At 50.7% G+C, this 15,291-nt stretch overlaps 1 protein-coding gene across 1 annotated transcript; it reads left to right on the top strand.

Moving 5' to 3' along the window:
• Positions 1 to 383: 383 nt before the first annotated feature.
• ASRGL1 (asparaginase and isoaspartyl peptidase 1) lies at positions 384 to 9,107 on the top strand (the record flags this gene model as incomplete). Its single annotated transcript, XM_084238456.1, has 6 exons — positions 384 to 573; positions 4,372 to 4,514; positions 5,040 to 5,197; positions 6,837 to 6,955; positions 8,064 to 8,174; positions 8,905 to 9,107. The coding sequence occupies 6 exons, from the start codon at positions 384 to 386 to the stop codon at positions 9,105 to 9,107; spliced, it is 924 nt and encodes a 307-aa protein (XP_084094582.1).
• Positions 9,108 to 15,291: the final 6,184 nt, after the last annotated feature.

Here is a 15,291-nt window from a genome sequence, read left to right as displayed (position 1 = left end):
TCCGGGGCCCCCTTCCCGGAGCCCGGCAGCTGCCCGGGGCTGGGCGGGGATCCCTCGAGGCCGGGGCGGGAGTGGGTGGGCGGCCACTCCCGGCTGGGGCTCCTCGTGCAAAGTTCAGCGCCTGTCGCCCCAACCCCAACCTTCGGTCTCAGGCGCAGGCCAGGCTGTAAACCCTGTGGGAGTGGACGCGGGACCTCGCCCCAGCCCCAGCCCCAGCCCCGCCCCGCCCCGCCCCAGCCCCAGCCCCAGCCCCAGCCCCAGCCCCAGCCCCAGCCCCAGCCCCAGCCCCAGCCCCAGCCCCAGCCCCAGCCCCAGCCCCAGGCGCGCGGGGTCCAGGCTGCTTGGAGCGACGCTTCCTCCTGCCGCCGCCAGGCCCGGTCGACATGAACCCGGTGGTGCTGGTGCACGGCGGCGGGGCCGGCAACATCTCCCATGACCGGATCGAGCGGGTGCGCCAGGGCATGATGAAGGCCGCCACCGTGGGGTACACCCTCCTGCAGGAGGGGTGCAGCGCCGTGGACGCCGTGGAAGCGGCCGTGGTGATCCTGGAAGACAGCCCCGAGTTCAACGCAGGTACCTCTGCCCGGGACTGGGCCGGATGCCAGAGCGGGTTAACCCCCAGCCAAGTAAACAGAACCTTTCTAAAGAGCGGATGAGGCCAGTCAGCTCTTTGTCTTGGTATCTATGGGTGCGTGGCTTTCAGAGTTTTTAAATCTATCACTTCATCTTTTTTTCTTTACCCTGCTGCTTAGAATTCTCCTGCTAAGAGGTTTCTTTATTATGTCCTTTTGTGAGGGGTGCCGGCTATCATATGCCACAAATGGTACCTATTTTAAGTTTTGAGGAATGTGTTTAACCTCTCCATAACCAAGATTTAAAACATTTCCTTCACCCCTAAAAATTCCTTCATGCAGTTAATCCACCCTCCGTCCCCAGCTCCAGCTGATCTGTCCTGTCACTATAGATTATTTTGCAGTTTCTAGAACGTCGTATAAATGTCATGCAGTGTATTTTGAGTATTTCTTTCACTCACTGACTTTTTTTAGAATAATAATCATCATGTTCGCTATGAACGACTAGTCTGCCACAGCAATGATCTAAGAAATTAACATGATTAAATAATTTAATCTGCACTATAGTCCTATGAGTTAGTATAATTATTATGCTCATTTCTCAGATGAGAAAACTAAGGCACAAATAGGTTAAATGACTTTCAGGAAGACATTCATGTCCTCTTTATTTTAAAATAGAAAACCTGAAATCTAGGGATTAAAATATTTCAGAATTACACCACCCGCCCAACCTCTGTAAAGGGGAAAAATTTCAGGGAACCTTAACCAATTAATCATCAAACATTTGCTGAATATTATGTTCTGTCCTCTTGGCTCTGCTAAGCATCCTTTAACATTTACATAAATCTCCCTAAGTCTGATGTAGAATGAGCTTAACTGCTTTTTTATGGCTATGTTGGGCCAGAATTTACCATCTGGGTACCAACCTTTCCAGCAGGGGGAGCTGCACTCTGCTTCAGTGGGGAACTGGTTCCACTATAGGCCTGTCAGCTGTCTTGGCTGATCAGCCCCCACTTATTCACACAGGACCTTTGTTTGGAGCAGGTGGGTTCTGGCCCCCCACACTCTCTGACCTAAGGGCATCCATCATCTGCAGGAACTGATGGGGGGGGGGGTGTAAGGGTTAGGGAACTGGAGAGATAGCTGTTGCTTCTTTGTTCTATTCCCCAATCTTTCCTTCTGAGGGTTTCCCTTCTAACTCCCCAGATGTCTGCTCTTCAGCACGCTGAGGGAGTAAAGGGTTTTCTTTTAAACAACAAGGCACCCATGTCACCTGTATGACTTTGAATCAATTTCAGTAACAGGACAAGAGATCAAATATTTAAAGAAAAGATACCAGTATTCTTCTCCTTAGGTAACTCCAGGCTGTGAGCTAAGAACCATGGACAAAGACCAAAATACATGTTTATTATAAATGATCACATAATCACAGTATTACAACTCCTTTGTCAAAGGTCACTTTACTGTGTTTTTGTGAGTCTGTTTCTGAGCTCTCTTTTGTTCCCTTAATTCTATTTGTCTACCCTGTCATCAGTACCACACTGTCTTGATTACTATGCTGATATCTAGCCATTGTACCTACAAAGAGTTTTATCTCTTCTTTTCCAATTGTTATGCGTTTTCTTTTACTTGCCTTATTGCATTGGCTAGACCATCCAATATTATGTTCCTGAGAATTTTTTATCATGTATGGATATTGGATTTTATCAAATTCTTTTTCTCACCATACGGTTTTTCTTTGTTGATATGGTGAACACTGGTTAGTTTTTTAATCTTGAACCACATTTATATGCCTGGGGTTAACGCCAATATCTTGCGATATGTTATCTTTGTTTATTGCTGGGTTTGGTTTTATAGCGTTTTCTTGAGGATTTTGGTCAAGAAGAATACTCCTCTGTGGCTTTATCTTCTTAAGACATTTGTCTGGTTTTGTTCTGAGGGTAATGCTGCCTTTCTATTTTGGAAAGTATTCCTCCCCTTCTGTTTTTCTTAAATTGTATAAAGTTGTATTATTTCTTTGTAACTGTTTGGTAGAATTCTTCAGTGAAGCCATCTTTCACTTGATTCATTTTATGCTTTATAGTTAAAGTTTTTCATATGCAGAATATAGTTGTGTCTTACCTTTTTGCAATTTGGCAATCTCTGCTTTTTTTAAGTGTTTAAAACATTTGTATTTAATATAATCATTGATGAAGTTAGGCATGGATCTGTCATCTTGCTAATGTTTTCTGTCTGTCAGATCTATTCATTGCTCTTTCTTCTTTTTCTGTCTTTTCTGCCATTTGGACTAACTGTTGTCTATGACTCCATCTTACCTCCTTAGTTGGCCTAGCAGCAGGCTTCTTTATTAAGGGAGGTTTAGGGTCTGTAGTATGCATCTCTCACAGCCACAGTCTACCTTCTAATAATACATCCTTATAAACTGTTTCCTCTTTCCTAGCCTTTGTGCTATTGTTAATGTAGTTTACTTCTGTGCATATTATAAATTGTTCAATACATTGTTGTTATTTTCCTTTGAACAGTTATATTTTAAAATACTATGAAAGGCAGGGTTTGTTTTTTTTTTCTGAGAGGTTGTGCAAAATTACTGTATTTGCAAAAATGGCACAAAAGTGAAAAGTGACTGCGGCAGTTGATGTCCATGCCCACCCATTCACATCTCCCACAACAGACAGCACCTGACACGCGGTGCCATGGCAGTGCTAGCTCCCCCACAGACACTCAGGCTGGAGTCGCCTACATTAGCCAGAAGGGGCAGGTATTGCCGTTTAAGTTCGAGCACAAAGAGACATCTTTTAGAGCCCCTCTATTTGTTTGAAATATGTGACATTTCTCCAACATGTGGTCTTAAACTTTCATTTTACAAAATCCAAAAGGAAATTATGAAATCAATACACTAGAGGTCTATCAAATACCAGTAACATACAAAGTTAAGATTAAGAAAAACCAAGACCTTAAGATTGTCAAACTTGGCTGCTGCTTGTGGCCCTCCAGCAGGGGTCAAGGGATAGATACAGTTATTTTCAAGTAGATTACGTTAGGCCGCTGTAACACAGCCTGTCATGGGTGCGCTGCTAAAACGGATCAAAAGCTATGGGCACGCATATTCCCTTTAGGGGTACATCTACCGCTATCTGCAAAGCTGTCACTCTCAAGTGACTTAGTGAATGAAAGGAAATAAAAGTGGAGAAGTAACACATTAAGGAGAAATGACAGGAATTAGCATCTCATGCAGGTGGCTCTTCTACTCACCAGCTTGCTGGCAGCCAGGGCTCCCGCAGACGGGCGTGGTCACCCTGACCTCTGCCCTGTGGGGCTGCTGCCGGAGCTGCTTGTTCTTCATTTTGACCTTAGCCAGGTTATAATCCCCAGGCTCAAAATCTTTTTGCCCTTTCTATAATCATTTCCTTAAGAAATCTGAACGTCCAGGTTTTTGTCCCAGACCAGGATGTCCTGCTTTTCATTTTACTTCTTCAGCTTTTTCTGGACTAGTCACTATACCTTCCATTTCCCTCCTCTCCCCCTCTGCCCACACCCTGCTCCCTCTTGGCCCAGAAAGAGGGTTTCTGTTTTACCCCTGTGTTCCTCATTCCCAGCATTCTCTCCTTTGCATGAGTCCTGATTGCTACTATTGTTTTTTTTCTTTCTGCCTGAAAGAGGGCCCAGGTGCTCCAAGTCAGAATGGTGTTTTTAAAAATGTTTCTGTGGTCATAGAGAATGAACTAAAGCAGGCAGTCACAAGGTCTGAAGCCATTTCTGAATGCTTAATTATTGCTTTTTAATTTCTTCTTGTTGTCAGGTTGCGGGTCTGTCTTGAACACCAAAGGTGAAGTGGAAATGGATGCCAGCATCATGAATGGAAAGGATCTATCTACAGGAGCTGTGTCCGCTGTCCGCTGCATAGCGAACCCCATCAAACTGGCCCGACTGGTTATGGAGAAGGTGGGGAGGACATCTTCCATTGTTGGGGGGGACCTTTCCTTTCCTGGGGAACTGTTACTTCAGGGCCTGCAAAGGGGCCTGACCATAGGGAAATACTTGCCGTCACTGTTCTCAAATGATCCAGAAGAAGAGAAAGGTGTCCTTTATAGTTCTGCCTCTGTGGACAGTGTAACTTGACTAATAGCCTCTTGTTTTCACGTGGCTTCTCATATTTCCTTCAGCCGTCACAACCCCCATAACAAATACAAACTGTTCAATGACATGTGTACATTCAAAATGGATGAAGTTTTCTAAATTTAAGGTCATAGGTGAGTCTCATTTCTAGTCGTCTTCTAGCATTCTGAGGTCTTACGGAAACACAAAATTCAGACAGCCAGGTTCTCCACCGTTCAGAGAAGCCAGTGTCATGCTGTTTTGAGCTTTTGTGCCCAGAGAGAAGCAGTTGTTCACACACAGTGGGAAAAAGTTAAAAAGAGTTTCACTTTTTCAAAAAGCTAACCATTTTCCACTTCGTTCTGGCTGAAGACGCCTCACTGCTTTTTGACCGGCCAAGGTGCAGCGGAATTCGCAGCGCACATGGGGGTTCCAGAGATTCCGGCCGAGCAGCTGATAACAGAGAGAAGCAAGAAACGCCTAGAAAAAGAGAAACATGAGAAAGGGGCTCAGAAACCCGACTGCCGAAAGTAAGTGTCCTCTGGACTGACATTTCGGGGAGTGATTCCAGTGGGAGGGTTTGACAAATGTCTGATGATGTGCATTTCTTAAGTGTTACTTGCTATTTTCTGTTTCTGTGCAAAGTAATAGCAATACTAAATAATGAAAAACTGCTCTTTTGCTTCTTAAATTTATTACTCCTCTGGATAATAGCTCGCATTGGGCTAAGAGCATTCCTTCTCCAACACAACTTAAGAAAAGACTGCTCTGTGTGAATGCATTAATTCCTGGATGTTTCTTACTCAGCAGGTTACAGTTAGTGGTCTGAACAGGCTCGCTAATATCTAGTTTTCCCTCCTGTTTTACTCAGAATGAGAGGTTTTGGCTAGAGCTGTCAGACACAGGAAGTAAAGGGAATCCAAATAGGAAAAAAAGAAATGAAACTATCACTATTTGCAGATGATATATTATATGTAGAAGATCCTAAAGACTCCATCCAAAAATTATTAGAAACAATAAATGACTACAGCAGAGTGGCAGGCCGCAAAAGCAACATACAAAAATCCAAGTGGATCAATGAACAAGAAGCAAACAAAATTAAGAAAATAACTCCATTTATAATTGCTTCAAAAAAGAATTAAATACTTTGGAATCAAGAAGAAAAAAAAAAGGAAAAGATCTAAAGGATGAGAACCAGAACATCTCATTAAAGGTTTGATCGGACTCAGGGAACTGGAAGGATTCCCCTGCTCGACTCTTGTGAGTCGAGACGTGCATCATCATAACTAAATTGTCTCCACTGGCAACTTATCAACTTTCAGACACATGACAACCATAGCTTTGGGGTATTTTTCACCAATCACTGCTCGGGGAAAGAGGATAGAGCATGCGTGTGGCTTTGGCGTGGGCCGGCTGGTGCCTCAGTGCCCTCCTCCTGCAGCGGGGGCCCGTGGACTCTTCCCTGGCGCGGGAGAGGGACGCCATCCCTTTAATCGCAACTTCCTGATGATAAACAGTTTGGGCATTTTGCATTTGTGGGTCCTTCTTTCCGGGCATTTGCCTATTTTTGTCCTGTGATCACTTTTGTCTCTCGTGTTGTCCACTTCTCATCACTCTTCAGGTCATCCTTTCTCTTCAAAAAAAGTTTGCCAATTTTTGGGTTGTCTGGCTTTTACTTTACTTATGGTTGTGTTGCTGCGGAAGAGTGTTCACTTTTTTCTAAGTAAATATGTCGTCTTCCTCTTCTTGTTTAGTTTATAAAACTAGAAATTTGTGGAGTATCCCCCCACAAGAGATAAAATCACCCTGATTTTCTTTCTTTTTTTTTAAGATTTATTTTTACTTATTTATGCATATAAGAACCAGGGTCCAGGCCAGAGGTGCAGGGGTGACAAGATTCACCAGAGACAGAGTGGGGAGCAGAACAGGCCAGTTGACTGAAATACACTGCTGAGGGGAGCAGTGGGCGAGACTGGAGAGGTCTGCTGCGCCCTGTGGGTCAGCTCCCTGGCCAGGGATTGAACTCATGCTACAGTGTCTGGGGACAGCTCGATAACGCTGAGACTTTAACTCCTGGGCCACCAGGGAGGCCCCACCCTGATTTTCCTGATGGACTTCAGCCTTTTTTTCTCTTCTTTTTTTTTTTTTTTTTCTGTTTATTTTTGGCAGAAACTTAGGAACCGTGGGTGCTGTTGCCTTGGACAGCAAAGGAAACGTGGCCTACGCCACCTCCACCGGGGGCATCACAAATAAAATGGTTGGCCGAGTTGGGGACTCACCATGTGTAGGTAGGCTGGAGGGGGTCCCCTGCCCCTCAGAGCATCAAGTTCTCCCCTTTCTCTTCCTTCATGTCCCCCCTCCTCTTGGAGGGGGGAACTTCAGAGTTTCAGGGAGTAACGGGACGGGCAGGCGTACAGGGCTGTGCAGGGCAGGTGTTTCTATCTGCCTGGCACTGTCTTTCCTCAGTTGCGTTTCTTTTGAGAGGACTTGGAAAGAGAGGAGGAGATGGAGCTAAATTGCCCCCAGACCACCACCCCCCCATTGCCGCCTCCTCTCTGGCCTTAGTTTCAGGATCTGCAGTCAGCCCCCCATGTCCACAAGTTCTGCACCCACAGATTCCACCAACTGCGGGTCATGAATGTGTGCGTGTAGATGGGGCAGGATGTTGCACCTGCACGGAACGTGTGCGTTTTCATGTCACTATTCCCCAAGAGGTGCGGTATTATTACTAATGTTAACAGTGCAGCTGCATAAGTCATCTGGGGGCGATTTAGGGTGCACAGGACCTTTGGGTAGGTTCTACACAAATGCTGCGCCATCTTACCTGGAGCATCTGTGAATGCTGGTGTGTTCGAGGGTCCTGGAACCAGTCCCTCGCAGTGGCCAAGGGGCTTCTGTGCACAAAACCTTGTCTTAGGCGCGGGCTCAAATTACTAGACTAGGAAAGCAGAGATTTGTTTGCAGTTACTAGATTTGAGTGGCCCAGAAGTGAGACGCTTTTACAGAAATATCACAACTCAAAACACTCTTTACATTATCTAAATCCTAGGAGTAAGAGAGTGGAGGGTGGTGGGAGAGCAGCCAGACCTGTCTCGCCCTGTGCAGCCTGGGTACAACTGAGTACTTGTGTTTTGGGCAAAGGAGGGGCTGTCCCGGTAGAGCTGCCCCCTGAAGCGGCAGCCCCCTGCCCGAGGCTCGCTCTCTCCATCCTCCTGGTCTTGGGGTGCCCGTGCTCCTCTCTTCCCTTTTGCATCCCCGCGTGACGGCTACAGGCTTGCCTCTGCATGCTGAGGTTGCGCACTCAGGGACTTCGTGTTTACGTGGCACCAGGCTTGGGGTAGGTTTAACTTCCTGACCACTGCTGCTGCGTTCAAGCCAGTCCCCATTTTTGAGCAGGATCTGGAGGTTATGCTGACAACAACATTGGCGCCATTTCAACAACGGGGCATGGGGAAAGCATCCTGAAGGTGAATCTGGCCAGACTCACCCTCTTCCACGTAGAACAAGGTACGCGGAACCACGTTAAGCTGGGTGGAGACGAGTAGATGGACACTTAGTAAATCAATGAATAAGTATATGAAGCCCTTTCTTGTTTGCGGCAAATATTGCTCGCAGGCTGTTTACACAATTTTTTTAAAGATTTATTTATTTATTTATACAAGAACTGGGGTACAGGCTAGAGGTGCGGGAGGGTGAGAGGACTCACCAGAGGCAGAGTGGGGAACAGAACAGGCAGAGCAACTGAAATACACTGCTGAGGGGAGCAGCGGGTGCGATAGGAGAGGTCTGCCACGCCATGTGGGACCCTCGCCAGCCGGCCAGGATCAAACCGGCACTGCAGAGGCTACGGACAGCTTCACGGCGCGGCACTCAACCACCTGCGCCACCTGGGGAGGCCCTGTTAACACAATTTTGATGTCTTCCCACCTTCTCTAATGCTCTGGAAGAGGAGAGCATTTCGAATACTGCGTGTCTTTCAAATCAGAAGAAAGGGGGCCCCATAGGGAGACGCTGAGCCTGGGTGTGGGCGCAACAGCACCTTACGTGGCCTGGGGCTCGGGCTGCTCTCAGTGCACAGAGGACCCTTTGTGGTGGGACCCTCCCTTCAAGCCTTCAACTAGAAGTCACTTCCCAGAAGTCTCTTGTTAGCTCACTTTGGTTTTTCATCCTGCAAATGATTTCCCATCAGATTCCTTTCAGTTAATTGTGTTGTTTCTCAACCTTCTGTTGTTTCCAGGAAAGACAGTAGACGAGGCCGCTGAGGTGGCGTTGGGCTACATGAAAACGAAGCTCAAAGGCTTGGGGGGCGTCATCTTGGTCGACAAAGCAGGAAACTGGGCAGCCAAGTGGTCCTCTGACTCCATGCCCTGGGCCGCCGCCAAGGACGGCAAGCTGCACTGTGGGGTCAATCAGGATACCAATATCACCGACCTGCCCTAAGCCCTGGAAGACTGTACTCTAGATGCTCGCTTGGAGGTGAAGTACAGTCTCCTGCTGTGGAGACTTAGCCTAATCAATTAGATCTAGAAATGGAAAATCATGCAGTCTGTCACTCGTTTTGTTGCCTGATCAATAAGCATCTGAACATGTTGCTGAGGAGTGAATTCGGAGGTAAAGAGAGAAACGCCTGTATTAAGATCAAAATAAGACTAGGAAAGGTGACGGCTCTGCCGAGCCTTTCTCCTGAGTAGGCCCCAGGGTCTGAGGCTGGAAGGAAGGAGCGACATGACCTAACACAGCAGAAGCTGCCGCAGGGCGAGAAGCACCTTTGGAACTGGGGGGTCCGCAGCAGTGACAGAGCTGTCCACGGAAAGGTGTGGGGAACCCAAGAAGACGGTGCCCCCAGGGCCCAGGGAAGGGACAGGGAGGGAGGGAAAAAGGAGTTCGAGAGTAAGATGGGAGCAGTGGCTAAGACTCCACGGAGCAGCCCTGCGAGATACCGCGGTTCACTGAGTCAGAAGCAGCTCAGGTGAAAGACTGAGGGGAGGAGATAATTTTTCTAAGAAAGCTCCGATCTTCTCTGATTTGCTAATCTAGACGTTTCCACGTGACCTAGCTCCCTGACCTGGGGATGAAATCATAGCTGGGACTGCAGAAAGCTGGGTTTTCATAGGCTCACACCTGAGCCTGCTCACCTGGGCAGTGAGAGTCACTGCCGCAGCCCCTCCGGCCCTCATGGTGAGAAACAGGGCCCTTCCTTCAATGCAGAGAGGACCCCAGGGCCTGATGCATTCTCGTGTGGTCCAGGCCCCCCTGAACTGGGTGTGGTCAGCATGGTAAGAAAGTCATTTCCTTGCCGGAGAGTATTCCTATTAACCTCACTTTGCACTGGAAATGGTGTTTCTGCTGGGACGTACCTGCTCATTTCTTTAGTCTGTCAGAGTTTAACCTTCTCTCTGGAAAGAAATTGCTTAACTTTAAATTCCACGTGCCACTAATAAAATGTATTTTGAAAGATGAACAGTGTGGTTAGGAGTCACTGCTGACAAAGACCAGGATGGACAGATCGCCCCCTGGTGTCAACTCAGGCACCTGTGAGGAAGACTGTCCAGATGGGGGGTGTCAGCCTGTCTGTCCAAGGGCTTTTTTAGAAGAACTGACTGGCTTAAGGAAGCCCCTGGCCACCATGTGCAAGAATCAGCAGGTTTATGAGCGGGTCTTTTTTTTTTTTTAAGATTTTATTTATACAAGAACCGGGGTACAGACCAGACATGCGGGAGGGTGAGAGGATTCACCAGAGACAGAGCGGGGAGCAGAACAGGCAGACTGATGAAATACACTGCTGAGTGAGGGGAGCAGCGGGCAAGACAGGAGAGGTCTGCTGAGCCATGTGGGTTGCTCCACGGCCTGCGGGAATCGAACCGGCACTGCAGAGGCTGCGGACAGCTTCACAGCGCTGCGCTCAACCGCCTGCGCCACCAGGGAGGCCCCCCGAGAGCTGGTTCTTGCCTTTTAGATTCACCCAAACAGTCACACTGTCCCAGCTCCAGCCTCAGCTCCTACCTGGCCCTGGCCCCGGCCCCTCCCCACCCCAGCCAGGCTTCGCTGAGAGAGAGAGATGGTACGTGGACAGCTAAGTGGAGCCCGCTCCCCACTGCTATCTGGTGACTCTGGCTAGTTAGCTCTTAAGAATGTTTTACTTATAATTAGGTAAATTACTGTGGAGATTAAATGAAGTTAAAGGAAAGCTACTCAGTTTTATCTTAAGGATTCTTTGGACAAATACAGGAACTGGGTCCAGGCCCAGCAGGGAAGGGGTCTGTGTTTAGTGAAAACTGCAACATACAGAGGCCCTCTGTGGAGCGAGGTGTTTTGTTAGCAGCACAAGCTCTCTAGGGCTGCCAACAGCAGAACCCGGATGGTGGCGAAAATGACCCAAATTCATTTTCTCACAGTCCAGGAGGCTGCAGTCCAAGGTCAGGGCATCAGCGGGTTTGGCTTCTCCTCAGCTTCTGGCTTGCAGAGGGCAGTCCTCACGTGGGCTTTTAGTTATACATGTCTGTGGCCAAATTTCCTCCTCTGGTCAGGACACCAGATTGAATTAGGGCCACACTAACAGCCGCATTTCAACTTCATCCCCTCTTTAAGAGCCGGTCTCCAAACTCAGTTGCACTTGTTGGGGTCAGGGGAGAGAAGGGGTTAGAGCTTTCGCATGAAATAGAAGGGGTTTAACTCAATCCATAACGGGAGACAAAGCTGAACCACATTAGGAGCTGGAAGCAGAGAAACTCTGGAGAAGGGTTAACCACGCAGAAAAGGGAAAGACGGGGCCTGGAAGTTGTGGGCATGGGTGGAAAGATCTGACTTGGCACTTGGGAGTCCTGCCGCAGCCGAGGAAGCGGCTCTTGTCATGGCTGAGGATCCCTGGGAGTCGCCTGGCCTCGTGGCCAAGGGAGCATGGTGGCTCGGGGCCTTGGTTCTGCGGGCCCCTCGCCCGGCCGGCCGGGCCCCTCGCCCGGCGCGAGTGTGGGTCCCTGTGCGCTCTGAGGGAGCAAGGGTTCGGAGGGCGCGACCTTTTCGTCCTGTGCCGCAAGAGGGCAGCAAACTCTAACATGTCCGAGGGGGCCAGCCCCGGGGGTGGGGGGGGGGAGACGCGTCTCTTGACGGACGCCGCGTGAGAATGAGCTAGTCAGAAAATCTGGAACCAAAAGAGGGTTCTCTTCCTGGCTTCTTTTTCACCCAAATACAGCCTGTTTGAGAGGGGAATTGTCCAAAAACCAAACACTAGCAGACGCAGCACAGAACCCGTCAAAATCCCCCCGGGAACGGCCCGGCCGGCAGCCCCGCTGCGCAGCCCCGCGCGGCCTGGGTTGCTCCTCCCCGCGCCGGCCGGGCCGCGCTCGCCCAAGTGGGGGGACAGCAGCAGAGACGCCCGAGCCACAGCCCGGCGCCCCGCAGAGGGGCTGGAGAAGCGGCCTGGGGCCGACCTGGGAGCCGGGAACACAAATTTTATTGTCAAATGATGTCCTTCCAGACGTTTTCCTTCAGCCTGAGCGGTCCCAGGAGCCGCCCTTAGCAGCTCGAGGGAGGCCGGGAAACGCCCCGCACAGCGCCGGGCTCCGCGAGGAGCGAGGCCACCCGCGCGCGGCCTTCAGTCTTCCTCGCCGCTGTGCCTTGCTGCCGCCGCCCTTGAGCTCTCACAGGGTCTCGCTTGGAAGTTAAACATTCTCGGAGGTGTGCACGGATGGAAACCCCACAGCATGCGTGTGGGGCCGGGTCGGCGCTCCCTGCAGTTCCAGGCATCCCCTGGCGGGGGCGCTGCACAAACTGAGGGCTCCGGAGGGTGGACGGGGCAGCTCCTCACTCCCAGCCTTCGCCCTCACCGGAAGTGGACGGCCTTCAGCTGGTTCCCAGGGTCCGCAATCGGGGGACAAGGCAATGCCCGCCACCCCCAGAGCGTGTCCAGCTCAGAAACGTGCAGGTGGCCGCCCCTACCTCTGCACGGGTGTAGGTGGGACCCAGAGAGGGATGGGCCCCGGGCTGAGGGGCAGAGGCAAAGCCAGGGGCACTGGGCAGCGAGGAGGCGGGGGCCTGGAGCACAGGCTGGGGCTCGGGGCATGAGTGTCCAGAGACCAGGCTCCATTTATGGGCAAACCTTTCTACCTCACCAACCTACACACTACACCCTGGCAGAGCTGAGACATCCTCACTGGTCACCGCTCTCTCTTGAGAAGGTAAACCTGGGCAAGGGAGGGGGAAAAACCCAGAGAAAATGGAGTGGCCCTGTAGGGTAAGGTAAAAAGTATCAGGCTTTTCTGCCCTCCCACCATTAGGATAGATGACGGAACCCTGCGGTCCTGAATGTGTGCCTGATGGCGGGCACCTGGAGTAGGGTGTGGGCATAGGTAGATGGGATTCACCTGGGCTAAGACTGGGCTTTTAAGGATGGCGTCAGGGGGACGCCAGCAGGAGCGGAGAAGCCGAGAGAAGGCGCGGAGAAGCCGAGAGAACACCAGAGAGCCCAGATAGAGTGAGGATTTGCTGGGGGCTGGGAGGCCTGCAAGCCTCCAGGCCCCCCAGCAACCCTGCCTGCCATATGCCTGGTAAATCTAAATAAAAAGCTTGCAAAACGCACTGAGGACTCTCTAGGACTTCTTCTTTACCTGGTCTGCTGGATTAGAAAACCTGCACTGTGTCCTTCCTGTCCTTACAGGCCCCTACCCCCTTTCCAAGACCATTGAACTGGGACCCAGATCCTGACCCCCAGGTGGTAACAGCCCTGCCAAGACCCTGGGGCAGCCGCAGGAGCTGGGGAAAGCCAGGGACAGCCATTTCCCCAGCTTCAGCCTTCAGGTTCTGCTCTCTCCAACCCTCTGTAGGAAGGAAGTGGGCTTTTCGGACAGTGAGGGGTGTGGGCAGGCGTGGACAGGGTGACTGAGGTCAGCTGGGATCGCTTTCCCTTCACCGATCACTCAGAGGTAACTGTGTTCCCTGTGCGGTTATCGGCACTTGCTGGGCCTGCGCTGACCTCCGATGGGGTTGGGGTTCTTGGCCACAGTGGGGAGCAGAGAAGGGCTGGCTCCTCCCACCCCAAAACTGAGGGTCACTGGCACCCTGGTGTGGGCGGCTCTGGGTCATCCTCTTGCAAGAAAGCAATTTTTTACTAAAAATTATGATAAAAATAAGCTCTCAATACAATGAAAGGGATACTGTGCACTGTCAGTTGGGAAAATAAAAATTAAAAAATGACAATTATAAAATGAGTGTGAGGAATCATCAACAAAAATAAGGGGGGAGTTAAAAAAAGCTGTGGTGGGCGACTACGCAGTGATACCTGAAAGGGGTACCCCGATGTTACCTCAAAAAGAAGAGGGAGGGAAGGAGGTTGGTTCAAAACATCCCGTCATCCAATGAACACTATTAACCAGGAACACCTTGCTGTACACTCAGAAGTCCTTTTTGCCAAAATCACACCAAGCATGCTTTTTTAAACTGAGTTTGCAATCCGCCCTTCCAGCTCAAGCTTTACCTCAGGTGTAGCCAATATTCAAATTTCTCCATTTTCTCGAAAACACCCCTGACCTCACAGTGTCCACATCCCGTCCTTTGCCTGAATTGCTAGCTGGACCCCTTTTCTGCAAGGCCTTTTAGCACCTCTGACCAGTTGGATATTTAGGGCCGGATGCCCGGCAGGGTCTCACCTTCCCAGTGGGTCCAAATGCATCCTCGTGGGCAAGGGGAGCATCCAGCACCGTTGCCCCGCAGGCCCCTCAAGCAGAAATGGGGACACTCCTGTGGCGGAAGCCCATGCGGGCCCTGGGACTGGCCGGGGCTCCAGGTCTGGAAAGGGGCATGTGTGTTCTGCCAAAAGCACCAGGCCCCACCCAGGGGTTTGGCAGAGAGTGAGCTGCAGTCGGAAGAGCAGGTGGGGAGTGAGTTCACCCTGTGCAGCCACCAGGAAACGCCTCGCCCCCGCGCCCTTCCCCCTGGGAGCCTTGGCCTCCACCGCTTCCCAGCTCACTTCCCAGCCCCGCCCCACTTACCCTCACCTTTCCCAGGGCCTGCTGACCTCATGGCCAGCAAGGGCTGCCCCAAGTGCCTCTTGAGCAAAGGGCAGTTTTCATAAGTATTTACAAATCAGCGCAGGTGGGCGCCACTCAGGCCAAACTCAGGACTCTTTGCCCCGGGGAGGAACAAAGGCTGGGGTTCTCTGGCCCTGAGAACGAGGTTCACTGTCCACCCAGGGCCAGGTCCCCAGGGGCTTGAACTCCTGAACTCTCAACGTTCTTTCCAGACACCACACCAAGTGCTTAATCTTTTCAAAAGCACCAAGAACACCAAGGCGAGCTCATTCCTTCCCTTCCATTGGGGCCCCTCCCTTCCCCCCAGGGCTAGGAAGGCCCGCAGCCTGCTATGGACAGCATGCTTCCCCGGTGACCTCACCCCGGATCCGGCCTTGCTGCTGAGCACCCCCAATCTTCCCGCCCATCTCCGTCTTATCTCTGGCTCTTGCAGAAATCACACCCTGGATGCCTCTTGACTTAAAAACCCTGCCGCTGCCCCCAGCCCTTCCTGCCCTCTCTGTCCTCTGCAGAAATCCCAGCTCTCAGGCAGGAATGTTCGAGGCCCAGGGTGGGGCACCCTGTAGGACTGAATCTCCACACACTTTGCTTTCCCAGCTCAA

The sequence above is a fragment of the Talpa europaea genome (genome assembly GCF_964194135.1).
Source record: "Talpa europaea genome assembly, chromosome: 1".
NCBI classification, from domain to species: domain Eukaryota; kingdom Metazoa; phylum Chordata; class Mammalia; order Eulipotyphla; family Talpidae; genus Talpa; species Talpa europaea.
Note: the sequence above shows the minus strand (reverse complement) of the source record. Positions and strands in the feature narration are given on the sequence as shown.